Source organism: Berghia stephanieae, chromosome 5, assembly GCF_034508935.2.
Source record: "Berghia stephanieae isolate SIO BIC M18660-M18661 chromosome 5, UCSD_Bste_1.3, whole genome shotgun sequence".
NCBI classification, from domain to species: Eukaryota; Metazoa; Mollusca; class Gastropoda; order Nudibranchia; family Aeolidiidae; genus Berghia; species Berghia stephanieae.
In genome coordinates, this window is record NC_088364.1 from 14,207,488 (window position 1) to 14,235,404 (window position 27,917).

Below are 27,917 nucleotides of genomic sequence, written 5' to 3' on the forward strand. Positions count from 1 at the left end.
AGTTATAGTTTTATATACAACATTTGATTTCAATCATGGCCGCCCCCATTGTAAACAAACTGTTGGCCAGTTTTACACACCACAGAAAATGTCTGCATTTGATCAACTATATGCCTTCCAGGAGCTACCAAAATCTGAGAGGTTATATGAAAACTCAAAGTCAATTTTACGAATACATTACATAATATTAAACTCTTGGTCGCAGCAGACTCTTCTTCTACTTCTACTGACTGACTGACACTGACACTGACATTGTCATTGACTAGAGAGGTGAGCCGGTGTTACTAGGCACTTAAATGAAAATTCAGTTTTCAAATGACAGTATAAAATCTGGTTTACTATGATGCAGTATACCATCCCGATGATAAAACCGTTTGAATTTTGTCTCTATGTTATATAGAAGCAGAGTTATTCAATTTTTTATGCCTTAAAAACACACAAAATTTACTATAGTATAGGAATCAGCCTGAAATTGGGCACCAGCTGACTGAAAAAACGAAAGGGGATTCCCCTGTAACACTGTGACGTCACAAGGCTAGGAGCCAATGACCGACGCTGACCACGGCTGTCCAAGCTGAAATGGCGTTACTTTGGTAGATTGTGAAATGAGTGTGATTTTATGGAATGCTCAAACTCAAAGGGTATCCTGGAAGCAGTTTTGAAAGTTGAAAATGGTATCATTGGAAAGGAAAATGATTGAATTTTATGATTATTTATGTTTTAAGGGGATTTTTTCATGAATGATGATAAACGGCTTGATTTTCTTGCCCACTACAATTAAGCTATCTCTTTCCATTACAATATCTTCTAAATGAATTTAAGGAGGGAAATGGTAATTGTACCAAATGATAGGGCGTTCAATGCCCTTTATTTTAGTATTTAATTTATCCAATTCTGTAAATAAATACCAGAGATATCTCAATTTAACCAAGCCATGGTTTTAGCCTGCAGCTCACAAACGATAACTAGCGGTCACACAGGTGAATGGGAGAACTGTGACACAGATTTAGTCATTCATTTAAGTGCCTAGTGTTACCAATACTTAGCTTCTATACCAGGACAAATCATTCGTTTGGACAGAAAAATAAATAAAAAACTTACCGCTTACCGTCAAAAGCAGTTTAGATTTGAAGATGCATCAAATTCTATCAAAAAACATTCGGTACTAGACAATCCTTGAATTTCAAAAGTTGTGTTTGAAATTATATCCTAAATATTTTCATGATTCATTCCTCGCGTAATCGTGGAGGCTTACTTCTGTTTTCAAGGTGCCACCCAAGGTTTTTTTAAAAAGTTTGAGAAAAAGATACGGAAAAAAGTGTCCCTAGATAGGTATGCAATTTGATGCATTAGTGCAGTAAAAATTGGTGCGCAAAATTAGTTCCTAGCGGATGCGAGACTGTGTTCTTGTATGGCATTACTTATGGGGACCAATACCTGGTTACACACCAACGTTCTGAGGACCCCTTGTCATTGTGGGGCCTTACACTCGGGTCCCCATAATGGTATTGGTTTAAAACCATCATTTTGACGCCCTGAACCATTTCACCAAATTTCATCGAAGTCCCCATAATGACGTTTTACTTGAAACGTGTGTGTGGATTTTACACAATTTACGGTGTGTGAAAATATTGAATTGCGTTGGTGTGCGTCTTGTACCGCTCTTCTGAAAAAGAGTTTGAAACGGTAGACGCCAACCGGAAGTTTTTGTCTGCAATGGCTGCGCTCGGCTGACACTGTACTGACAGGCGAAGATGTGGACTTTTCAACGTAAAAAAGGGGTAAGAAATATTTTTTTCCCACTTTTAATTAGTTATTGATATGGATAAAAAGCAAGTCTAGTTTTAATTGTTCGGGATCGGATCTCTTAAAATTATTTTTTGGATTCTTACTCTTACCAATCTAACTAAACAAATCACTAAATTACGACTTCATCAGCCTAGAGTTAGAGCTCTGCGCTATGGCTATGCTATCGGCATCGGCGATTGTTAAGATTTCCGCGTTAAATTCTTAGCAATGAGGGCTGCCTTCTCTTATTATTATTTTTAGAGTTTAAATTCAGGTAATAGTGATATCGCAGTGTTGCGGTTCCCAGTCAATTCACGATGTTCTTGGGTCGATATTTCTCTCCCCACATCAGTGCAGTGAGCAGTGCTACCGGACTTTGAACTTGACAAAAAAAAATAATTCAAAATTAATCAAGACCAAGACATACGTCATTGGAAAGGTATTGCAACACAAGAACAGTGATACCACTTAAATTCCATGCTGTAGAAATAAAGTTAGTACAAAAACAAAATCTGGTACCTATCTTAAATTTCTCGAAATTCGATTTACATTAACATCAATATCAGTTTCAGTATCACTAAAAAAATCGTGTGCATTCTCCACTTTTATCTATTTCCGTCACATTGTAATGAAATATAGGAAAGAATGAATGGCGTCAGGGGTATGCATGCTTGCTGCAGGGATGGTCTGATTTCTGATGCCGGATGAAATTGGGACATGACATTTATGATACATCATCGAATAAGATTTTTAAGTTTAGTGTCATGATGTTAATAATTAATAAAAAGGGACAAGCTTTATAATTGACCTCAGTTATCAATTGAAATATTCCTGTTTCATCCTCAATGCTATTATTCAATCACTTACAATTTATACAAAACATACACCAATGGACTACTGATTGCAAACTAAATACAATGACACAAACACATGCAGCTAGGCGTAGAAACTTGACAGGCCAATCAGCGCTGATCGCAATATTTGATCGTTGCTGATTGGCTGCTTAATTTCTGTGTGACGTCATGGGATGCCATGGAATCCCCACCGTCAGAGGCAATGCTAATTCACAGACATATTATGGGGTACCCCATTCACCCGGCGCCTCTCACTCGTGGCACATGAAGGCAGTTGAGTGAGATGTGTAGTGTAATGACCTTAGCGAAACCTATGTGTGCTATGGTAATGACTAATGACGTGTGTAATGACATGTAATGGTTTCCTGCCATATAGGACAAATTGGCGATTTTAATGCCAAGTTTCACAATTCTGATATGTAAAAAAAAATCTTCACGCACAATTAATTTGGTCGGATTTAATATCACTCTTGTGTTGCAATTTTCGCAATTTCATTGTCAAATGATGAAAACTTGGTGATTTGAGGGGGGGGGATGCGGGGGTTGACAGCGATTTTAGAGAAGATCTATTTCGCGATGCGAAGGCGTGCCCAGGTAGCATCGCAAATGCTGCTTTTTATAGCTGCTGTTTGCGCCATTTTCACATAAAGAGTAGCAGTTGTGATACGACTAAGCCGTTAAATAGCACATGAGTTGCATCGCAACTATAATTTTTATACAGCTGCCATTTTTGGAATTTTCACTAAAAAGGCAGTAGTTGTGATGCTTAGTTACGACAGTCATATCGTTCTTGCGGCTGTTTTCAACGCTGATTTTTTCACACCATTTCACTAAAAAGCAGGAGTGAATCGCACCGCAACAATTACTTGCACACAGCTGCCATTTTTTGAATTTTCAATAAAAGCGCAGCAGTTATGATACTTAGTCGCGAGTGAGTCACATCGTTCCTGCAGTTGTTTTCAAAGCTGCTTTTTTCACACCATTTCCCAATAAAGCAGGAGTTGCTTTACAATTACGCCATCGGATCGCAACAATCTCTCCTTTTATAGCTGCTATTTTTACTATTTTCATATACAGCAAAAAAAAAGCGTGTCGGGAGAATGACTATAGTCAGATGCGGTTATGTGAAATTAAAGCCGTAAAAGGAAGCCGTTGTCAAAAAAAATCACAACTGCTGCGCTTTTATTGAAAATTCCAAAAATGGCAGCTGTATAAAAAGTAATAGTTGTGTTGCGACTCACTCCTGCTTCTTTATGAAATGGTGTGAAAAAGCAGTTTTGAAAACAGCCGCAAGAACGATACGATTCAGTCGCAACTAAGCGTCACAACTGCTGCCTTTTAATGAAAATTCCAAAAATGGCAGCTGTATAAAATAATAGTTGCGGTGCGACTCAGGTGAAGAAGTATACACAAACTCCTAGTATAAAACGAAAAGCAAGAGGCGACAAACAAAAAAAATACGGGAACTTTGGGTTTCAATAATCCAACTTGGCATCCATATCTATCAGGCCCCGTTTTGAAAAGAAAACGAAAAAAGTCATGCACACACACACACAAACTACACACGATGCCGAATGAAATCCCCAGTCTGAAAGGACACGCTCGAAATCTTGGACACGCTGGTCGCGAACTTGACATTTCCAGCAGCCAAGGAAATCCCCCATGACGTCAGACTTGTGATCGGCGCTGACTGGCCTGTCAAGTTTCTAAGCCTAGCTGCATGTGACACAAACATCGTGAAAATCCATATTTATAAATAAGAAAGAAAGAAGAAGCTATCAAAAAATAAAAAATAAGGTCACAGCCACAGGCCCTATTTCAGGTGCCCATTTTTGAGTCATGCAGGTATCAAAGTACCTTCTAAAACATGCCTTTACTTGTTGCAAACCCTAATATCAAAAGAAAAAAAAATTAACAATTCCTATGCAGTCTGCAGTAGGCTGGGTAGCCTACACTAAGACTAAGACACTGACAGTTCTTGGCTACGTAGACTTTGAATCATTTATGATTCATCTGCTGACCTATGTGTTTTTAATTTCTTCTGGTTACTTAGTTGGTTTACTTATTTGTAATTGCCACTGTTGTAATTGACGAGGGATGAGTTTTTAAAATGCAAGCCTCCAAATTGGAGTATAATAAATGTTTTTTACATGGCTAAAGTCAACCACTCACTACATTTTTTTTTCTTTGATAAAAGTTTATGTATTTGTATTGTTTCTTTTTTTCAGAAACCGTTGAAAACTGCAAATGAAGTTTTTTCTTTACTTTCCGATTCTGGGATGATAAAGAAAGCAAAAGACAAGACTGAGGTAACTACATTGTTAATGATATGAAGGTTACATAGTTTTCTAGTCATTGATTAATTAATAATTATCTATTCAAAGACCTGCTTTGTTTGATTCATGGAATATGTATTATGACCGAAGCCTTTTCTAATTGGCTGAGATGACTCGGCTAGGTTTATGCTTTAGTTTAAAACAAGATCCTTTTTTGCTCTGAGTTGTCGTTCTTAAGTATGCTCATAGTTTAATGCTATTATCTGTCATCTGCATATTTTGCGGCCGCAAATTCCGGGCCCTTCCGCAAATTTCACAAAATTGGCAAAGTTTGGCAAATTTTCCGATTTTTGACATTTTTTTTCTTCTGAAAAAACGTTTTCTTGTGATTTCTTTTTCACTTTTAGCTGGAATTAATGATATTATTTGTCAGGATATAACGGGCAATAGATTTCATTTGAAACACCATTTTATCTAAAAGTAAAGTTGGAAAAAATTGGAAACCATTTAATTTTCATACATTTTTTCAAGGATTATGGGGAGTTTAGGGGTTAAATATCATATCACGTCTAACTCTGCCCCGCAATTTTTTGGCAAATTTTGGCACTTTTGGCACATTTTGACGTTATTTTTGGCAAATTTTAGGCTCCTATTTAGCAAAAAATGCAGATGATAGTATTATGTTTGTGTAACAATGTACCTTTTTTTTTTGGTTGACTGTCAGTCTGGGTAGAGCCATTTGAGAGATGCCAGATTGGAATGCACATATATATAGCTGCATAAGTCTACTTCTAATCCTCTATTCTAATATATTTTCTGTTCCAGAATCAGAGATGTGCGAACTTAAGGCCTCCTCGTCGTGGTGGACAAATTCCTGAAGAAATAGGCAGTAATTGCAGTAAGTTTGATTTTATCATTTTCATTTTGCTTTTCTAACCACTCAAACCAAAAGGAATATTATTACCTCTTGAATGCTTGTCAACTTTTACATGGCATTCAAATGCTCAATTGAGGGTCCCTTGAGATCAGTTGATAGAGTTGTGGCCTATCACACAGATATCCCGGGTTTGATTCCAGGTTCAGGCAAAAAAGACATTAGAATTTTTTCCAATCCCCCTACCTATCCAGCAGAAAGTGGGTAGCTGGATATCATTAGACCTATTGGAAATGGGTGTAAAGTACTTTTCAAAAGACCAGTGTCCTATCCAAAGCGTAACAAGAAATTGCTACTAGTCAGCTCCGAGCTACAGGGTTAGGCTCTGGTCTTATTGGCATGAAGTCCTTTAAGGAGTTACGTATTTGAATGCCTGTTTACTCACATTAAAGATAAGAAAAAGAAAGTAAGTCATTACAGGCCTAATAGTAGCTCATTTTGGTTTCTAATAATGTGTATTACTATTACATTTCATATAGTCTATCACTAACAACTTTCCATCGGTTCTTAATTAACTTTGGACAATCCAGCTGGGTTGTCATAGAGTGAGCCAAAAATATCTTATTTTCCCCTCATTAATGAGAAAGTTCACTGCCAGGCCAAACAACCAGCAGTGCTCTGCAACAAAGATGAAAAATTATTGTTGATAATCTTATCATAGAAATCATATCCTTTCTTTTAGATACTGCATTTTGAAATGAAATAATCTTTTTCTCTTTCTCTCTCTCTTCCTCTGCCTCTCACAATATTGAGTTTAGAATGATGGCATTGCTCTTTCATTTAGTCTGTAACATAAATGAAGATGGTGGGGGTCAGTTATAGAAAAGAGTTTTGATTATTGTACTTTCATCTCCTTGATTTAATTCTCTAACCAAGTTAGTTTTCAAAGACATAACCAGACTATATGGTTAGAGAATTACATCTACAATATATCTGATGTTTGCTTCTCTGGAGTAAAGAGAAACTTCATTTCAATTTTGCACACATGTTTTGATATATACTTTTCATGGTCATTTCAGAAAAGGACAGTGAAGACGAATATGTCCCCGAAGGCCCAAGAGAGAGTGCTTCTAGCTGCAAAACAGACAGCGATCCAGAGGATACTGATGACAAAGGTAAATAACCTGTGATGAGGTGTTTTTAGTGAAATAGAAAAGATACAAATACAATGCCGAATTAATTCTGTCTTCAGAAGAAATATGCGATACATCATGTTCCGTTTTAAAAATGTTGCTGTTTGGGGAATAGTGAATGACGCATTGGACAATTAACTAAAATATCACAAATTTGAGTATCAATTTGTTTACAGTGGAAGTCGCATTCAACGAGGTCTTTGGGACAGGGCCCCTGACCTCGTTGAATGCGACCTCTTGTTGAATGCGACTTTGTCCTAAACAAGGAATATAAATAATGAATCAGTATGAAAAAGTTAGATTTATGATTTAGCTTCCTTGACGAGCACATTACGATATCTTTTTTGTGTTAAAAATGTCTTAAAAACCTGAAAATTAAACCCAACAAACTGTTTTGAAGATACAAGCAAGCATCATTCCCTCTTACAATCTTATTTCAGAAATGGACAGTGAAGACGAATATGTCCCTGAAAGCTCAGGAGAGAGTTCTTCTAGCTGCAAAACAGACAGCGATCCTGAGGATGCTGATGACAAAGGTAAATAAGAACCTGTGATGCTTTAGATTTAAAATCCAAATACAATAAGCAGGAATATACTCTAATTTACCCATAATAGTACGTACTTTGATCCCTTGAAACCTGTTTGTAACTCATTTTATACTGTGGACAACACTGGTGCAATCCCACATGTCACACAGATGTATGGCCTTGAGCATTAGTTGTATTGCATGGTTATTACCAAATTGTTTTATGAAGAGAAGAATGATTTTTTTTTAATGCCTTGAGATAGTCTACTATTCTATCCAAATGAGTCAGTTGTAACCAGTCATGTTAACCTACAAAATTGAGACAGCACTTTTTTTTGGTGAAATATTTCACCCCGAGAAGGGGAAATGATTTTTTGGTTTTCCGTGAACCATATGTCGTTGTAAGAGCAGCGGCAGTGTGTGCAAATAACCTCTCCCAAGGTTCAATTGCAGTGCCAAAAGTGGGACTCGAACCCAGATCTCCCATATCACAGTGCAATGGCTTATCCGCTCGGCTATTGCGACACACTTGGGGTCTACATGGTATGCATAAGTACTTTGAATTGCACAACAGCAAGTGAAGTCATGTTTTTTTTTTTTGCATTTTCAGACCCCAATGAACACCAAAGAAGTCCTACAACTGCAAGTCTAGTTTGTGTTGCAGAGAGTGAGGTAGAAAGTGGTAGCGAGTCTGTCATCATCCCTCTCCCACAGCTCGATGATCAGGAGGCTGACCTTCCACAGAAAGCAGATGACATGACTGTGCAGAAAATGGTGCCAGGAGGATCGGGGGGTAAAAGAAAATGGGACAAACGACATTCTTGTTTGTATTGTGGTAGACTTTATGCTAAAATGGCTAGGCATTTAGAAAGTGTACATAGTGGGGAAATTGAAGTGGCAAAAGCTTTAGCCCATAAAGTAGGTACCAAGGACAGAAAGAGGGAATTGCAGTTATTGCTTCATCGTGGGGATTTTAAACACAACAAAACAGTGATAGATGCAAAAAAAGGTTTTTTGATTCCGGCTAGAAGGCAACCAATAACTGACAACTTAGAGGCTTTTACAACCTGTGAAAAATGTTTTGGACTTTTTCTAAGGAAGGATTTATGGCGTCACAAGAAAAAATGTGCTGCCTTCAATAATGAAACCAAAAGCTCAAAGAAAAATACAAATTTTCTTTTACTTTCAAGTAAACAGGAAGACGATAATAGTGATTTTGAAGAAAAGATTTTAAACACAATGAGTTCCGATAGGATCTCCCTCCTTTGTCGCCATGACAGTGTCATTTTGCAGTATGGGAAAAATCTTTTTTCTAAATTTTTAGACCAGCCACATCAATACCAGTACATAAAACAAAAAATGAGAGAAATTGGCCGTTTTTTTAATGAAATGAAAAACGAATGTGAAATTGAAAATATTACACAGTGCATTGACCCCCTGTTATTTTCAACTGTTGTCAAAGTTGTCAAAGTTTTAGCAAAGTACAATTGCATCACTGGAATTTATGAAATACCTTCACTTGCTTTAAAGTTAGGCCATTCCTTAAAAGCCTGTGCAGACATTTTGAAATCAGAGGCTTTGCAATCAGGAGATACTCTATTAGAGAAACAGGCTGAAGCATTTACCAAACTTTATTCTTCTGACTGGTCACATCAAATATCATCGAGAGCTCTGCACACTCTTCACAAAAGAAGATTTAACACAGCAAGAAGACTACCTTTAGCAAAAGATGTGCAGCTTTTATATTGTTTCATTAAATCCAAGTTAACAGATGCAATAACACAATTGCGTGAACACCCAAACCCAAATACGTGGAGAAATTTAGCTGAGATTGCTCTAGCACAGGTGGTTCTTTTTAACAGACGAAGAGGCGGTGAGATGCAGAGAATGAAAATTGAAAACTATCAGAATGGATTGGCTTCAGGAAAATCTCTACAAGGGGAAATCCTGCAGAGTTTGAGTAAGTTTGAAAGAAACTTAGCCAAACAACTCGAAAGGGTAGAAATTAGAGGAAAGCGAGGGAGACGAGTGCCAGTTCTTCTACCCAAATCTCACAAGGATAGTATTGACTTGCTCCTCGATTTCAGACAATCCAGTGGGCTTGCTAACAATAACCCATATGTTTTTGGTGCTATCGGTGAAGGTGAAAATGTACTTAGAACTTCAGATGTTCTCAGGAAATTTGCCACTGCATGTGGAGCAGATCAGCCAGACTTATTGACATCTACAGCACTTAGAAAACATATTGGAACAATATGTCAGCTGCTTGATTTGAAGGAGAATGAACTGGAAGCATTGGCTGCCTTCATGGGGCATGACAAGTCTGTTCATAAAGAATACTATCGTCTTCCAGAGGACACGATGCAACTTGCTAAAGTTAGTAAGATTCTCTTGCAACTGGAGAAAGGAAAAATTGACAAGTGTAAGGGAAAGAATCTAGACGAGCTGGAATTTGCTGAAGACGAAGCAATTGATGGAGAGGAATTAAGTGCTGATGAGGATGACCTTGACGACTGCGTTCAAGGCGGTGACACAGGATGTAGCAGCATGACCCCTGATAGTACGACGATAATGCCATACACTGAAAACTGTCAGGAGGCTGATACTGTTAGAGAATCTCATAAATCAAAGAAAATCACAAACAGAGTAGTGAATAAAGAAAGGAAAGGGTGGTCTGAGGAAGAAAGAAAAGCTGTTGAAAAGGAATTAGGGAATTTTTTCTTTTTAGAAAGATTGCCTGGCAAAGCAAACATTGAAAATGCTATGAGAAATTCTCCAATCTTAGCAAACAGACCCTGGAGACAAATCAAATATTACATAAAAAATGTTCAAACTAGAAAAAAGAAATTTGTATAGAAATTTGTTCCCTATGTTATTGTATGTACGGTAGTACATAAACTAAGCATTATCTTGTTGTCGCCTTGATGTACAGACATTTGTTGTTAATTCAATTAATTGGTACCTTATGCAATTTGTGATCAGTACTTTTTCCTCCGACCTCCTCTCTCTCTCGTTCTCTTTTCTTTCTCGCTCTCTCTCTCTTTATAAAAATTTCAATACTATGTTGTTTCTGACATCAACTTAAAATCAATATGAAAACATGAACATATTTTTTTTTCAATAATGATACTGATAATAATATGTCCAATTACAGGACAATTTGTTGTTGATGATAATAATGTTATCTCTGACCATTATATTGTGGAAAATGTCAAAACCAGATGAACACAAAAGTATTCAAAATTACTTTTTATTTTGTCTCGTTATACTCGTATCAATGAACTGAAAGTGATTTTAGCCAAATAGTCCTTAAACCAAAACAATTTGCAGAATAGTTATCAAAATCATTTCTGTTAATTAGACCAACATTCCTATTTTGACATTTGTTAACTTGTATAAAGTGATGTTTTGTGATTCTATCTTTTTCCACGTCATTATCTTTGCTTATTAGACGAGTTAAGATCTAGGCTTAATCAAACTATTGAGAAGTCACATTTTCATTCCCCGTTCTGGCATACCATTTTATTCAATAAAACATTAGATGCATTGACTTGCTAAAATGGAGTCAATTTTACCAATTGTTTAATAATGATTAATGTGTTTGTAAAAATACGCCCTGGTGCGCTAGCAAATTACCTATCTGTTCCTTTGGTTTTCAGGGTCTCACCTCAGATGTTTTTGCTTGCGCTCTTGAACACACAATTCAAACCACTGTTAGTTTATTAAGTTTTGTTTTTTTCCGCCACATATATCATCATTATGTATAAAAATTGTTTATGCTTCTTTATCGTCAAGAATGGACTATTTCTTGTTGTATTTTCGTTATATGGGTTCGAGCATCTCAAACGGTAGAGCACTGTCTATTCATTAGGACCCGAATTTAGCTTCAATGAGAGCTGTCTTTGTTTCTGCCCTCTCTATCCAGAAAAAAATGGGTACCATCGTTGAATACTAAGACACGTCCAGAAAAGTTATGTGGCATAGACTAATTCAGAAAAGTGAGTGGAGCAGGCACTTATGTTGGTAACAACAAGATATGAAGTGAATAGAAAAGTGCCAGAAGACAATAGAGAATAAAAAATTTTCGCGGCGGTGGTGGGGTTTGAACCTGCGACCTTATTGGTACGACAACTCCGCCTGGCAGGTGAGAGCGTGGCTCTACCGTGTGAGCTATCCACGAACACAAAAATATTCGTTTCAAACTCAAAGTCATTACTAGATCCTCTCTCACACCACTTCTTGAGACCGCCGATTCGTTCGTACACCACCATCGCGAACAACCTTGACCAGCAGTTAAGCCTAATAGCCAATATTCTCAACACAAACATATAACATAGAAACGATTGAGACATTGAGTATGCTCCGGTGTATGGGGTGAATTTTTTAATTCAGAAAAGTGAGTGGAGCAGGCACTTATGTTGGTAACAACAAGATATGAAGTGAATAGAAAAGTGCCAGAAGACAATAGAGAATAAAAAATTTTCGCGGCGGTGGTGGGGTTTGAACCTGCGACCTTATTGGTACGACAACTCCGCCTGGCAGGTGAGAGCGTGGCTCTACCGTGTGAGCTATCCACGAACACAAAAATATTCGTTTCAAACTCAAAGTCATTACTAGATCCCTCTCTCACCCACTTCTTGAGACCGCCGATTCGTTCGTACACCACCATCGCGAACAACCTTGACCAGCAGTTAAGCCTAATAGCCAATATTCTCAACACAAACATATAACATAGAAACGATTGAGACATTGAGTATGCTCCGGTGTATGGGGTGAATTTTTTAATTCAGAAAAGTGAGTGGAGCAGGCACTTATGTTGGTAACAACAAGATATGAAGTGAATAGAAAAGTGCCAGAAGACAATAGAGAATAAAAAATTTTCGCGGCGGTGGTGGGGTTTGAACCTGCGACCTTATTGGTACGACAACTCCGCCTGGCAGGTGAGAGCGTGGCTCTACCGTGTGAGCTATCCACGAACACAAAAATATTCGTTTCAAACTCAAAGTCATTACTAGATCCCTCTCTCACCCACTTCTTGAGACCGCCGATTCGTTCGTACACCACCATCGCGAACAACCTTGACCAGCAGTTAAGCCTAATAGCCAATATTCTCAACACAAACATATAACATAGAAACGATTGAGACATTGAGTATGCTCCGGTGTATGGGGTGAATTTTTTAATTCAGAAAAGTGAGTGGAGCAGGCACTTATGTTGGTAACAACAAGATATGAAGTGAATAGAAAAGTGCCAGAAGACAATAGAGAATAAAAAATTTTTTCGCGGCGGTGGTGGGGTTTGAACCTGCGACCTTATTGGTACGACAACTCCGCCTGGCAGGTGAGAGCGTGGCTCTACCGTGTGAGCTATCCACGAACACAAAAATATTCGTTTCAAACTCAAAGTCATTACTAGATCCCTCTCTCACCCACTTCTTGAGACCGCCGATTCGTTCGTACACCACCATCGCGAACAACCTTGACCAGCAGTTAAGCCTAATAGCCAATATTCTCAACACAAACATATAACATAGAAACGATTGAGACATTGAGTATGCTCCGGTGTATGGGGTGAATTTTTTAATTCAGAAAAGTGAGTGGAGCAGGCACTTATGTTGGTAACAACAAGATATGAAGTGAATAGAAAAGTGCCAGAGAAACATAGAGAATAAAAAATTTTCGCGGCGGTGGTGGGGTTTGAACCTGCGACCTTATTGGTACGACAACTCCGCCTGGCAGGTGAGAGCGTGGCTCTACCGTGTGAGCTATCCACGAACACAAAAATATTCGTTTCAAACTCAAAGTCATTACTAGATCCCTCTCTCACCCACTTCTTGAGACCGCCGATTCGTTCGTACACCACCATCGCGAACAACCTTGACCAGCAGTTAAGCCTAATAGCCAATATTCTCAACACAAACATATAACATAGAAACGATTGAGACATTGAGTATGCTCCGGTGTATGGGGTGAATTTTTTAATTCAGAAAAGTGAGTGGAGCAGGCACTTATGTTGGTAACAACAAGATATGAAGTGAATAGAAAAGTGCCAGAAGACAATAGAGAATAAAAAATTTTCGCGGCGGTGGTGGGGTTTGAACTGCGACCTTATTGGTACGACAACTCCGCCTGGCAGGTGAGAGCGTGGCTCTACCGTGTGAGCTATCCACGAACACAAAAATATTCGTTTCAAACTCAAAGTCATTACTAGATCCCTCTCTCACCCACTTCTTGAGACCGCCGATTCGTTCGTACACCACCATCGCGAACAACCTTGACCAGCAGTTAAGCCTAATAGCCAATATTCTCAACACAAACATATAACATAGAAACGATTGAGACATTGAGTATGCTCCGGTGTATGGGGTGAATTTTTTAATTCAGAAAAGTGAGTGGAGCAGGCACTTATTGTTGGTAACAACAAGATATGAAGTGAATAGAAAAGTGCCAGAAGACAATAGAGAATAAAAAATTTTCGCGGCGGTGGTGGGGTTTGAACCTGCGACCTTATTGGTACGACAACTCCGCCTGGCAGGTGAGAGCGTGGCTCTACCGTGTGAGCTATCCACGAACACAAAAATATTCGTTTCAAACTCAAAGTCATTACTAGATCCCTCTCTCACCCACTTCTTGAGACCGCCGATTCGTTCGTACACCACCATCGCGAACAACCTTGACCAGCAGTTAAGCCTAATAGCCAATATTCTCAACACAAACATATAACATAGAAACGATTGAGACATTGAGTATGCTCCGGTGTATGGGGTGAATTTTTTAATTCAGAAAAGTGAGTGGAGCAGGCACTTATGTTGGTAACAACAAGATATGAAGTGAATAGAAAAGTGCCAGAAGACAATAGAGAATAAAAATTTTCGCGGCGGTGGTGGGGTTTGAACCTGCGACCTTATTGGTACGACAACTCCGCCTGGCAGGTGAGAGCGTGGCTCTACCGTGTGAGCTATCCACGAACACAAAAATATTCGTTTCAAACTCAAAGTCATTACTAGATCCCTCTCTCACCCACTTCTTGAGACCGCCGATTCGTTCGTACACCACCATCGCGAACAACCTTGACCAGCAGTTAAGCCTAATAGCCAATATTAAAAATATTAAAAATTTTTTATTCTCTATTGTCTTCTGGCACTTTTCTATTCACTTCATATCTTGTTGTTACCAACATAAGTGCCTGCTCCACTCACTTTTCTGAATTAAAAAATTCACCCCATACACCGGAGCATACTCAATGTCTCAATCGTTTCTATGTTATATGTTTGTGTTGAGAATATTGGCTATTAGGCTTAACTGCTGGTCAAGGTTGTTCGCGATGGTGGTGTACGAACGAATCGGCGGTCTCAAGAAGTGGGTGAGAGAGGGATCTAGTAATGACTTTGAGTTTGAAACGAATATTTTTGTGTTCGTGGATAGCTCACACGGTAGAGCCACGCTCTCACCTGCCAGGCGGAGTTGTCGTACCAATAAGGTCGCAGGTTCAAACCCCACCACCGCCGCGAAAATTTTTTATTCTCTATTGTCTTCTGGCACTTTTCTATTCACTTCATATCTTGTGGCATAGACTAGCAGCATCCCATCAATAATGCAAAAAGTAATTTTTGTCATCCCTTCTTACACCTCAGAGAGCAAGATGTATACTCTTACTAATTTTTGAGTCTTCCTGCTCTCATAGGACTTTCGTTTGAAATTAATTAAGATTGGAATTCAATATTTCCCTCAGTTATAGTATGGCTCTTTTCACTCTTTTCTGATAATTATCATGGTATATACAGTGGAAACTCCCAATAACGACATCGCTTCGGACTGGAAGATTATGTCTTTATTGGGAGTATGTCGCTATCCAGAGTTTTTATTTTCACTACGAACATAATTTAAGTATAAGATTAGGGACTAGAGATTTGTGTCGTTATCCAGAGAATGTCGTTATTGGGAGTTTCCACTGTATTTAATAAGATAATTTTAAAATTTCCCCAGAATCAACTTCAAATCTTTATTAATCATTATTTGGCATTATTATTTGGCTATGATTATGAATAAACAAACCTCATTTAAAATCAACATATTTTTTCCGTCTTGATGATTTGACTGGATTCCACTGAACACCCTTTATACTCCTTATGATTATATGTCAATGTTCAGAACCCTACCCTTGGCATTGAGGGAGAACTTTCACTTGGTCAGTTCTACATGATTCGAATGTGTACAAGATAGATTGTTATCTGACATCAGGATCCATATGGTAGTTTAGTTGGTAGATACCTGGCCTGTAGTGTCATCATTTCAAAGCCTCATGAAGACAGAATTGTTCTGATATCATCTACTGAGCAGTGAATGTTTGGTTGCATTTCATTCTGATACAGACATAGTGACTAGAAAAATGATATGCCAATAGTAATGCAAGTCGGGTACAGCCTAAGGTTAGGAACATTTTTGTTTGGAGTATCCCGATCTATCTTAATGTCCTATTTCTTCTTTTGTTTTTACATTCTTTTCCGTATAGATGGGCATCTAATTCTCAAGGTCCTTAGAAGTAATGTCTACTGTAGACACACATCAAAGGTTCCTGCTAGTAATGGCCACATTTTAAACTCCCAAAGGTCCCTAGAAGTAATGTCTACTGTAGACACACATCAAAGGTCCCTGCAAGTAATGGCCACAGTTTAAACTCTCAAAGGTCCTTAGAAGTAATGTCTACTGTAGACACATCAAAGGTCCCTGCAAGTAATGGCCACAGTTTACACAGGTCCTTGCAATAAATGTGCACAGTTTACACACCAAGTGAGTCCCCACTAGTAATGCCCTGTCTCATCAAGTCCTCACAATGACTACACAATGTCCCTACAATGATGGTGTAAAGTGAGGCCCAAACATACTCTAGTCAAACCTTTGTTATTTGACGTATTCTAAAAAACGACACCTGCCATCATAGACGGCTGTTTTGTCCACCAATACAACGTATTGTATGTTTCCTAAACCCACTGGAAATAGAGGTACCCACAAGTCATGTGTGAAATTATGGTCCTGACAAGTCATGCCATACAAGTATGTGTGTGTGTGTGTGTGTGTATGTGTGTGAGTGTGTGTCTCTTTCTTTTTTTTTTTTTTTTGGGAGTGCCTACGTACATGGTAAAGTAACCGGGCATCTAGCCTCAGGATCTACGTACACGTAAACTGGTTTACCGTTGCAACACAAGCAATAGATGGTCCTCGCTGTCGTGACGGCACACGCTCGTGTGTGTGTGTGTGTGTGTGAGCGTGTGTGTGTGTGAGCGTGTGTGTGTGAGTTATTTTTTTAAAAATCAAAACAATTTTAACCATTAATGGCGAGATTCGATCTTACACTCCCCAAACTCCAGATCTTAGTCTTAATGTTATCATTAAAAGACAAGCTTTGGGATTTATAGTTTAATTGAAGCCCGAGTCTAGATATACTCTTACTACTGCTCTCTTGGTGAAACGATTTATTCCGCATAAGCAATCTGCAGAATAAAATCAGTGTCACTGTAAAAGGTTAAAATTTCACGAAGTACGCTCCGTGAACACCGCTGTAACATTCCTTTGATCTACGTCATCAGGCAACCCGTTGTTTCTTTCATCTTTTCCCATTCCCCCTTACTATCCCCCCATCCCCCCGCCCATTCTCTCTCTCTCTCTCTCTCTCTCTCTCTCTCTCTCTCTCTCTCTCTCTCTCTCTCTCTCTCTCTCTCTCTCTCTCTCTTCTATCATAGTGTTATCCCTTCCCCTTCCCATCTCAATGTAAAATGAAAACGTTCTGCTGTTTGCAGATACATGTATGATTGTTTTGTTTTTTCTCGCTCACTCGGCTAGGATTAAAAATCAAGACATCAGGTAATTGGTGTCTAATGCCAAAGTATAGATTCTCTTTTTGGCCAATTTAGTCACGCATGTGGCAGCCCAGCTATTTATTATGTTCTGCCTATAACACACAATAAGTGGGATTTTGGGGTGGGTACGAAAGAAATCAAGGTCATAAGTAACCGTGCACAAGAGCTGTATAGGGAATTGGTTTCTGGGGGTCTTGCAAATACCAAATATTTTATGGAAAGCTCTTTCGAACTCCAAGACGTCTGGTTTGTTTTGCTATCTTGGAACAAACGAAACAGAGATGTCTTGATGTGTGACCTAGTTGTCTGATTTTGTGACCTGGATGTAAGGTTTTGTGACCTAGATGTATCCTTTTGTGTGTGCAAGCCATGCAGGTCAGTAGAGCGATAGCTTGCCAGTTGAGGAAAAAAAAAAGAAGAAGCAGCGTATCCGCATTTGAAAAACAAAACAAAAAAACCTGAAAAAACAAAACAACTTAACCTTTTAAAGGCGAATATCAATCTTACTTGGACCAAAAATAAAATCTTACCGTTTTCATCAAAAGACAAAAAACAAATTACAATTTAAAAACTTGAGCTTTTATATAGGGCAATATCAACCCACGTGCTCAAAGCGCTTTTTATCAATATTCTTACTGCTCTTATGGTGGAAACGTTTATTTTTTCTGCGTTAAAAAATAATATAAATGACGACTATTATTTGAAAACAAAAACATCAATGTCACTGGCAAAGGGTTAATTTCAGTACTCCTGCATCTTGTGAGACTCCTACGGCACTTGCTAATCATAAAAAAAGGAAATAGCAATCAACAATACTAAGTTGAAGAAAAAAAGAAGAAGAAAAAAAGGAGGGGGGGGGGGGGGAGAGCAAACCCAGTAGCAATGCAACCTTTAGCGGCGAAATTCGATCTTTGACCTAACACCAAATCCTCTTTCATCAAAAGACAAGTAACGGCAAAACGATTATAGACAATTGAAGTCCGAGTTGCGATAGTCTGACTGCTCTCTTGGTGGAAAAGCTGTATTCTCCGTTAACAATAATAAAGATAAAAGCAAACTATTATCTGAAAGCAAAAAATTTGCTTCGCTGTTAAGGGGTTAAGAACATCTGCCAGCATCGTTGACATGCTCTACGTCACCAAGGTCACCAAGCGACACGTCTCCCTTACGTCTTCATCGTGCAACCCCCCCCCCCCCCCCCCCCTCTCTCTACTCTCACGGTGGTGGTGGCGGCGGATAAAAAAGGCCTTTTTTCCTTTATTCAATCAACTTGATTGCTGGTGGACCCTAGGCCTCTCTACAAGTACAAGAAATAATACTCACTTTTTCTCTGCTCCAACGAAAATATCTACCCCCTACCGGTCTAATTATTTGTAGCAGATGACAAATTTCACAAAACGGTCGCGTGACACTGTAAAAACAACACAGGAAGTCCATGAAAGCTTATTTACGGCATTTCCTTTGAACCGTGTAAACAACAAAATTTCGTTTTCATTCGACTCAACGGGTCAGATTGGCTGGTATTTTTTAACGAACTAAAGTTCTGAAAAATCAAAATGTTTCTTAGAAAGTTGAAAGATGCTAGGTTTTGAAACAGAGGTAGGTTTTTAAAAAAAATCTTTATATTTTACGTAAATGCATGCTCAAGGCGAGTTGGACGTTCAGCGGAGGTTGGTAGGCCAAAGGCCCACCTCTCTATTGACTACGGTCCTTGGCAATTGACGATACCGATAACGATTTGTTGTTATTGTTGGTAGTTAATTTGATTGTCAAAGTCAAGGCCAAGATTTTTGGCGATTGTCATTGACGCAACCGTAAAGATAAAGTTTAACTTTAACTTTATGGTAGCATCAATTACAATTACCAAGGACTTTGACCATTTACAAATCGTCAATTGCCAAGGACCCAGTTAGTCAACTTCAACTACGCATCCCCGTTAGCCGTTAGTGTTAGATAGTAAGTTAGTTTATAGGTAGGTCCTTTGTTTGGTAAACGCCCATTTGGCACTCCAGCAATGAGCTGATAAATGGCCTAGTGGCTTTGCCTTTGACTCGATTATTTTTTTATTTATTTTTTTTTGTTACTTTACCTTTAACTTTAATCGATGGGTCTCAGAGTCTCAGAAATGTTCCAGTTCCATAGTTTTTTTTTGTTTATGGGTGGATTTTAATGTTTTATGTCTTTTTTAATATTTTCTTCAGGAGGAAATACCCTGTGGTTTGGTTTTGATTATGTTTAAATCACTGCCAATTTAATATATCTTTTGATCATGGATAGAATAGGGTATAATTTTTTAGCTTTGGATAATTAAAACATTATAAATTTGTAAAGCCATGGAGTCCATTGAAGTCGGTTTGGACGAATGCAATCCCTCGTGGGGGCGGGGATGTACACTCCTCTAAGCTTGGTGAGAAGTTGCCAGGCTTTGATACCAGTAAGAGGAGACACTGGGTGGCTGCGAATCGGCTTTGGTCGAGGAGCTGCCTTACAGCAAGTGCGCTTCATGTGTGGGGACTTTCCACATGTCCCACATGTACCTGGTGTGTGCAAGAACCTGAAACGGCAGAGCATCTAGTTGAACGGGTTCGCGATGGTGCACGAGTGACTTTGCTGATTGGGTCAATCGTCATAACATAGTAGTGTGAGAACTATAAGAGGCTGCCAAATCTCAGCTACCCATTCACTGTTGGGTGGACACGGGGAGGTCAGAAAAAATCTCGACCGCACCTGGGATCGATCTTGGTCCCTTTGTGTTTGAAGCATGTGGTCTACCAACTGGACATTCGGGTCCCCCTAGCTCACATCTACGCTAATTTATTTTTATTGTAATATTTTGACAGAAGGCATTTCTTTTCATTTAAAAATTCATTCTAAATTGAAGAAACACCTGCCTTTTTTTTCTTTTTTTTAAAAAGGGTTTTCATTTAGGATCCACCTCAATAGTATCTATAACTTGAGATGATCTAGTAATATTAGTGAATAATGTATATGGAAAATGTTCTTTTATTCTCTCTTTATTTTTTTCAGAGCTGAAAAAGTTTTACAGACATGCCAGTATTGCCACTGCTGATGGTAGGCCATTATTATTATTATGTTATCTTTTATTTCCTCATGACATAGACATAGCCCTCAACCTAGAAATGTTCACAGAGTGTACAAAGTAGAGCATCAATAAGTTGTCCAGCAACAGTGAAGAATGTCTCGTCTCACATAATTGAGACAGCAACATATGACACACACCCACAACTGCAATGCAAACAACACAAACACATATTAGGAAGACAGTTTGCCAGCTCATTGCATAGAAATAGTCCATCAGAGCCATTAAGCCCATGGAGCCGGATTATATCCCGGTTTCTATGGCGTGAAACAGACAATAGCAATTGCTTGCTACCCTTTGGATAGGAAGCTAGTCATTCATTGTATAGTAGCCTACAACAAAGTAGTCTGATGAATACAAGAAAAGAAACCCTAATAATAATTTCTTTTGTCCTTCCCTTATAGTTTTGTTTTCTTGTGCTCGTGACAGGGATCCAGATGTTTTACTGAGAGAAGGAATGCATATTATACTTGTTCCATGAGCCTTACTTTTCCAGGGGACCTTAGTAGATCCGAAACTAATACATTGTAATTGTCCTTTCATCTTATATATTTACTGGCCTTTAAATGGGAGTTGCTTGTGTTGTAAATTCTTTTAAAAGATAAACTATAAATAATATTAATCCATTGGAACCTATTAACAGCACCTCGACAGTAAGTTCAATTGCTTCTCTTGGGTAGTACGAATAGGTAATTCAAATGACAAGGGCAGGGGTTAGAATAAATTAAAACAAGCACAAGCATCACAACATCTTCTGTTTTGGGGAGACTAGGTTGTACTCATTAGTGTGATTGGGATATCTAGATAATGGGTAATAATAAATTCATTATGCATATATTGCTCTCCTTCCCCCTCTTTCCCATCCACACAATGATGAAATAAAAAGTGTCACTCCTATGGTGTTCATACCTTATTCAAAAATATGAATGCACTCAATGACAAAGAAAAATATTAAACCATTTAAAATGTTTATCAATTACAAGCTATTTTATCTGTATTTTATCCAATTTCATTGTCCCATTCAGGCTGGTATGAGGTCAATCTAGACAAAAGAAAACTTAGGACTCCACATGGAAATATCTTCCGTGTTCCCAGCGAGCCATTGGCGCTTGCCGTGGCCACAGAGTGGAATTCCCAGAAAGAGGTCATCAACAGACATACCATGCATTTAGTAAGTCTTGTGAGATTTGGATGAATTGTTATTTTAAGAGTCTGCTTGTTCGGGATGTCGCACTATAGTAGTTTATCTTGTTATTATTATTATTATTATTATTATTATTATTATTGATGTTGTTGTTGTCGGGATGTCACTATAGTAGTTTATTATTATTATTATTATTGTTATTATTACTATTGTTGTTATTATTATTACTATTATTATTATTATTATTATTATTATTATTATTATTATTATTATACTTGTGATCATCATCATAGTTTTCCTTAGGCTGCATTAGGATATTTGAAACTTACAAACACTCTCCATCTCCCACAATCATGAAACAGTATCGACATGATAAATATATTACTTGCATACTTCCGGTGTCATCTCTTGGGCAGAAGTTGGCTGGAAATGATCTGCTACCCCCCGCCTTCCTGTCTTCTTGCTGCATTCTTCTGCTGACAGTCCTGCCTTGGCCTGATGTCCTCCATCCATGATCCATGATCTTGTCAGCCAGTTTCTGCCTCTTCCCCTCACCTTTCTTTCAAGAACATCTTTTGTTATGAACATGACACTCCACCTCTCTAAATTCAGGCCTGTAAATCTTCCGTCTATTGTTGGATTTCCGACAGTACGATTTTGCCCTATAAGTGCTAATATTTTTTTAAAAAATTAATAGTAAAAATAAAATTCGTAACGTCAAAGAACAGAACCGATAAAAAAGAAAATAAAAGACTTTTATTTTGTTCCTCAAAAAAATCAGATTTTATTCTGTTTCAAATGCTGACTTAAAAAATACCCCAACAAAAACACTTTTTATTTGTCGCATCAAAGACAAAACAAGACGTCTATCAGTTAGCTATAATATTATCATGCCACCTACACACTCCGTTAGATGTGGAAGTATTCACTGCCTGGCTACTGTGCCACAGCCAGTGAGAGAGGGTCGCGAAGCACAGATTATCTATGTCGCGAAGTTCGCGCGAGTCGTCGAACACACACCTAGTCAGTAAATAATGCACGCACAGAAGTGTGTCGAACCGGACCAGAAGGTCTCTCTCTATTTTGCTACCGACACACATGCATTTCTCTGGTTCTCATCTTTTTCTCTATAATTTATTGGTTCCGTCCCAATGTGAGACAGGAAAAAAATAGTGCGAAATAATTATTTTTCTTCGAAATATATATTCTTCTTCGAAAGCTCTCACACGACAGCACCACCTCCTCCTCTTCTTCTTCTTTTATAAGAATTAATCCAAATAAACGAAAGAATCAGCGTATACATTTAACACAAACAAACAGGAGCGAGGATACGCAGCTTCCCGTGTCAAGCATGGGATACACATCCTTCAAAAGGGTAGGAATTGTTCTCTTCCTTTCATTTTACAACTAACTCAGACCAGGGCCCTCAAATAATTGGGATTTTTTTTTTTGGTACCATAAAATAAGGACCTCATTACAAATAAGTAGGGGAAAGTGACATGATTTGACTAGTCAATTGACGTGTCATATCTGCGTTGTGTAATTAATCCATATTTTTGTCCTGTTGTGTCGATTTTCTTGTGGTCAAAAAGTTCCGACAATTTTACAGGCCTGTAAATATCCCCCACCACTATTTTCCAAGAGCTGCTCTAATCTCCTTGTTATTTTTTCTCGTGGATTTCAATTTAGTGCTTTTTAAAAGTTTTTGCTGATGGCAGTCTTCTTGAATATGTGCGGGGGGGGAGGGGGGGGGGTAACAGATTAGTGATAATTTTTTAATTTAAAAATTGTGTTTGTCACATTTGGAGAGTGTTTACTGGCATTACTCCAATAAGTGGACTGTTTAGCTTTATTCCTGCTTAAATTAATTCTTCAAACGCAAATTTAGTTATGCAAATTTCAATTAGTACCAACTGTGAAAAGTAATCTGTGGAAGATCAAGTTAAAAGAATTATGGGCCAGATTGTTGCATGTTCATATTTAATGGCCTCACAAAATATTGAAATTGAGACTTCAGCAAAATAATGAAAATAGTAACCTTCATTTTGATTTATGTACCTTTATGAGATAAAATCATGGAATAAATCAGAGAATTTAGAAAGCTTCTATTTTGTGTCCTCTTATCTTCCATTGCCCTGTTATTTTCTTATCACTATTAACTGTTGGAAGTACTGCATGTAGAACGTGGATAAATAATGGGAAATTAGCTGTCACATTAACTGCCTTTAAAAAAAAAAATATTTTATTGCCTAACAATGAAAATTCTCCAATAACAAGACATTACATCTAATTTAGGGAGTCCCAATAGCTCAGTTGATAGAACACTCGCTGTACACACGCAAAGGGGCTTAGATCAATCCTGAGTGATGTCAAGCCTCTTTTTTGTACCCCCCCCTCCCCCCCCACCCAGCAGTGATTGGGTAACTGGACTGTTAGGTCTGGTGGAAAGTACTGTGATAGACCAGCATCCAATCCAAAATTATAACAAGCAATTGCTATTGTCCGTTTCATGCTATAGGAACTGAGATAAACTCTGGCTCCATGAATGAGCCTAATGGCTCTGAATTACTAGTTCTAATTTACTGTTTTTATTTTAGCCCTGTTTCACTTTACAGGGCCTCTCAATGAACTCAATAGCAAAGTAACGTGATTTTGTCGTTTTCTATGTTTCTCACAATAATCATGCCTATTTCCCATCCCCATCATAGACTGCCCTGTGTAACACGGCCTTAGAAAATCCCCTCCACAAGACTAGAGACCAGCTTGTAACCACCATCGTTCACTTCCTGGAAACAGACACCATTTGGTAAGGGACACAGGTAGCCATTGCAGTGATGATGACAGTGATTATAAATATAATGATCAATTATCAGAATCGCCTAATCTCTAAAATATCAAACCTGTGCACATACTATTCATGAAGACCACAACATATGCATATATGCATAAAAATGAAATGCTTCTCACATACAAACATATTTTATTATCAGAACAGATCAAAGATAATATGCAATTTGTACAGATTATATGAGGTCATGCATTAGATAACTCTTTCATTTTATTTTTAAAAAGTCGCTGCAACGATTTTCAGGCTTTTCATTAATAATTATCGGAGTGACTTTCAAGCTATTTAAAAACTAATGATGAATATGCTTGATATCCATAATTTGTTTTTTTGTTCAAGCTACAGAGTAAAAGAACCTACAGAGTTAGCAACCTTGGAAATGCAAGAGTGGGATCCAGTCTTGAGATGGGCTGTGGACAGGTAAGAACCACTTGTCCATGCCCTCTATAATTTAAATATAGAGACTTTAGAAAGCTAGTACTTTGTATCTTCTTGTCAACCATTACCCTGATATGAAACAATCACATTAACTAATGGGCGGCTTCAACAATAATTGCAATGCAAGGCAATGCAATTGCAATTCTACCTTATCATTCCTAATGAAATCACCAACTTATAAAAGCAATTTTCTCAATTTCTTCTCTCGTTTTATTATTGCAACCTTTAGGGAGAAAGTTTTAATTGTAGTTTGGTCAGTGCAAAGTTGAGTCATGAAAGAAGACCCTTTACTCTTCTCATTTTCTCACCTTACTCAGATGTAAAATGAGTATCTCGACGGTAACAGCATTGTCTCTGACGAAAAGAAAAGATTTCGACATCTTACAGGCTGCATGTCTTATCCTACTTGCTAAGTGTTGTTGTTGTAAACTGTCCTTTTAAAGTGCTTTGAGTGCATAAAGTTGTTTTTTGGTCAATATAAAAAGCTTACCTTTTAGAGAGAAAAAAAATGATATGACAGGTAATCCATTTTCCTGGCAATAGTCCAATAGCCAATTTATCACTGCCTGATCTTAAAATGCTCGTGTTGGCCATTGATTTGATCTGTAACTCACCAGTCTTCCTCACCATCGTTGTTTACTTTTCATATCTTAAGCAATGCTGTGTACTGCCTGCCACTGTCTCATGCTATTTATTGTTTCTTCCAGATATGGTATGGAGATAACACCAACCTGTAGCATAGCACCCCCTATTGTCACAGATGAATCTAAGGAAATAGTTCGGCGACACCTTTCTTCCTACAGTGATTGGGCTCTATTTGGTAAGCTGGATAAGAATACTGCTTGGCAAAGTCAAAAAGAGTTCTCATCTTTTTATAGAAGGAACGAAGTTGATGTCACTCAACTTTGTTATTGTTAAAATATGAGCTCTTACTAAATTATATCAATCAAACTATAAACATTAAAGCTTACACCTAATTTTGTGTGCGGGTACGTTTTATGCGGTTGGCAGATGTGAGTATTTTGCCTAAATGCAAAGTATCAATAAAAGGATGAGTACACTGCTGTTAGGATGATGCTCTTTAATATTTTTATAAATGCAACATTGTCCTCACAATGACATCATAGTTAATTATAAATAGGATTTTTATTTATTTTCAACCTCGAAAGTAGTTTCCCTCATCAGATACCTGCTATATTTAATTATGTCCCTACCTCTGATTTGAGCTTTGACATTGGTTCATTGCTTTTTCAATTCACAATTAAACTGTATACTTTGTGGTCAGTTTAGTAATAGATGGTCATCAATGAATACAATTAGACTCTTTTTTTTTTCCCCCCATTTTTCAGGTTACCATTTTGCTGTAGACACTGTTAAGTCGTTGATGATAATTATGGCCCTTGTAGACAAACACATTGATGTCGAGACAGCTGTCCAGTTGGCGAGGCTTGAACAGGATTTTCAGGTCAGTGCTGGAGAATGGTGTTACAACGTGATCAAGGTTGTGATCGTTTTGAATTGTTTTGCAGTCCCTCAGAACCGTCGGGCAAATGAAGCTGAAATTCATAATTTCTGTTATATAAGTTATGGAGTTGTGGTTGCAGTGGCTACCTCCTTGCATAGTGCTTTTTGTTAGATTTAAATTTAGACCCAGTAACCCGCTAAATCATGACCATGTGATGGAGAGAACAAAAGAATGAAAAAATATTGACATAATATGGAGTCAAATCAGGTGTGTTTATATGTGAGTTGGTTACTCTTCCCATTGGGCTACATAGTCTCCATTGAAATCTTTACAGTTGTGGGTGTTACAATTATTAGACTCTATAGGGTCAGGATAGCATTCCATTTCAGTGAAAAAGAGATTGGGCCAGATTATCTATCCAGAAGTGATGAGGTTGCTGACTGTAATGTTGAAATTCAGGGAAGTATGTTTTTCTGCGAAGAACTAGCATCTGATTGTCCAAGGTGTAGTTAGTCGTTGTTCATTGGACACTACAGAAACTAGGGAAAACTGTGGCTATTCGGGTTCTATGAAAGCCATTTTTTAAAGAAAGAACAAGGGGCATCTAATTTTGAAAGTTATCAATTATGTTCTGTTGTATAAAGCGTCTGTTTTTGCATCTTTCACTCTATTCATAGTGCTCTTATGATAGCATGGTGAATAACTATAACTTTGGGTTGCTTTATCAGATACTATCATGATTTCCGTTCTGTATTTAAATTCAAAACTAAATAACTTACTATCACTATCATTAATGGTGACACGATTCAAAGTAAATATAATTATAATATGTGACCCACTGGGTCAATTTGGTATAATATTCAGTAATTCAGACAAAGAAAATTGGCTTGAAAGTCAAAATGGCCAGAATTTGGAAATTTTTATTTTTTTTAAATTTAGGAAGCAATTCCTATCCTCCTAGAGAAGGCATTAATTTTAAGTCAAATTTATTTTATAATTTTAACTTGAGAGTCAGTTTTTATAACATATAATACTGCTTTGATTGGTCACATATAAATAATGATGCATGTTTGTAGTGCTAACAGCAAGGTAGCCAGTTTTATCGACTTTATTATGTAATTTGGCCATCTTTGATCTTATATGTCACTGTCGTCTTTTGCAATGTATCAATCTCATATTATTGTCATTATCATTTAACTTTCTCTCTTATCTTAACACAGACAAATCGCTGGGGAAATGTTGAATGGCATCATGACATAGAGAAGTTCGAATTGAGGTCAAGGTTGTCTGCTGCAGCACTCTTCATTCACTGGTGTAGTGAAAGCTCTTCCATAAAACAGAAGGCTGCGATAACCAGCCCTGTGTGATTTGATATTTTGTGATAATAAAAAAAATAAGTAAAAATTAAAAAGAAAAGAAACAAGTGTTATTTTATTTCTAATGTGTGTTATTTGAATTATTATTTTATCTTAATTTTAGCATTCTTTGCTTTTATAAACTTTGAGATTGGTCCTGCATTTTGAAGGGGTTTATCTAACTGTATCGTCATTTGTAGAAG

At 37.8% G+C, this 27,917-nt stretch overlaps 2 protein-coding genes across 4 annotated transcripts; both read left to right on the forward strand.

Moving 5' to 3' along the window:
* Positions 1-31: 31 nt before the first annotated feature.
* LOC144972453 (ATP synthase mitochondrial F1 complex assembly factor 2-like) lies at positions 32-27,797 on the forward strand. 2 transcript variants are annotated; one of them, XM_078913640.1, is made up of 8 exons: positions 32-141; positions 20,395-20,439; positions 21,493-21,638; positions 24,320-24,417; positions 24,796-24,876; positions 25,602-25,714; positions 26,244-26,359; positions 27,580-27,792. In XM_078913640.1, the coding sequence occupies exons 1-8, from the start codon at positions 36-38 to the stop codon at positions 27,724-27,726; spliced, it is 852 nt and encodes a 283-aa protein (XP_078769766.1). In that variant the 5' UTR covers positions 32-35; the 3' UTR covers positions 27,727-27,792. The 2 variants fall into 2 exon arrangements, with proteins under 2 accessions (XP_078769766.1, XP_078769765.1); XM_078913639.1 differs by lacking the exon at positions 32-141 and adding an exon at positions 18,382-18,670 and having other exon boundaries at positions 27,580-27,797.
* Positions 1,620-10,515, forward strand: LOC144972451 (uncharacterized). 2 transcript variants are annotated; one of them, XM_078913635.1, is made up of 6 exons: positions 1,620-1,781; positions 4,871-4,951; positions 5,744-5,816; positions 6,872-6,967; positions 7,426-7,521; positions 8,122-10,515. In XM_078913635.1, the coding sequence occupies exons 1-6, from the start codon at positions 1,755-1,757 to the stop codon at positions 10,365-10,367; spliced, it is 2,619 nt and encodes an 872-aa protein (XP_078769761.1). In that variant the 5' UTR covers positions 1,620-1,754; the 3' UTR covers positions 10,368-10,515. The 2 variants fall into 2 exon arrangements, with proteins under 2 accessions (XP_078769761.1, XP_078769760.1); XM_078913634.1 differs by lacking the exon at positions 1,620-1,781 and having other exon boundaries at positions 4,690-4,951.
* Positions 27,798-27,917: the final 120 nt, after the last annotated feature.

Excerpts from the sequence above, each read along its gene's own strand:
- LOC144972451 (XM_078913634.1), top strand. The coding sequence starts at position 4,793 with ATGGCTAAAGTCAACCACTCACTACATTTTTTTTTCTTTGATAAAAGT. Across the intron at positions 4,952-5,743 it reads AAGCAAAAGACAAGACTGAG|AATCAGAGATGTGCGAACTT; the intron begins GTAACTACATTG and ends TTTCTGTTCCAG. Across the intron at positions 5,817-6,871 it reads AGAAATAGGCAGTAATTGCA|AAAAGGACAGTGAAGACGAA; the intron begins GTAAGTTTGATT and ends TGGTCATTTCAG.
- LOC144972453 (XM_078913639.1), top strand. The coding sequence starts at position 18,493 with ATGCTCTACGTCACCAAGGTCACCAAGCGACACGTCTCCCTTACGTCT. Across the intron at positions 24,418-24,795 it reads CTGGAAACAGACACCATTTG|CTACAGAGTAAAAGAACCTA; the intron begins GTAAGGGACACA and ends TTTTTGTTCAAG. Across the intron at positions 24,877-25,601 it reads TTGAGATGGGCTGTGGACAG|ATATGGTATGGAGATAACAC; the intron begins GTAAGAACCACT and ends TGTTTCTTCCAG.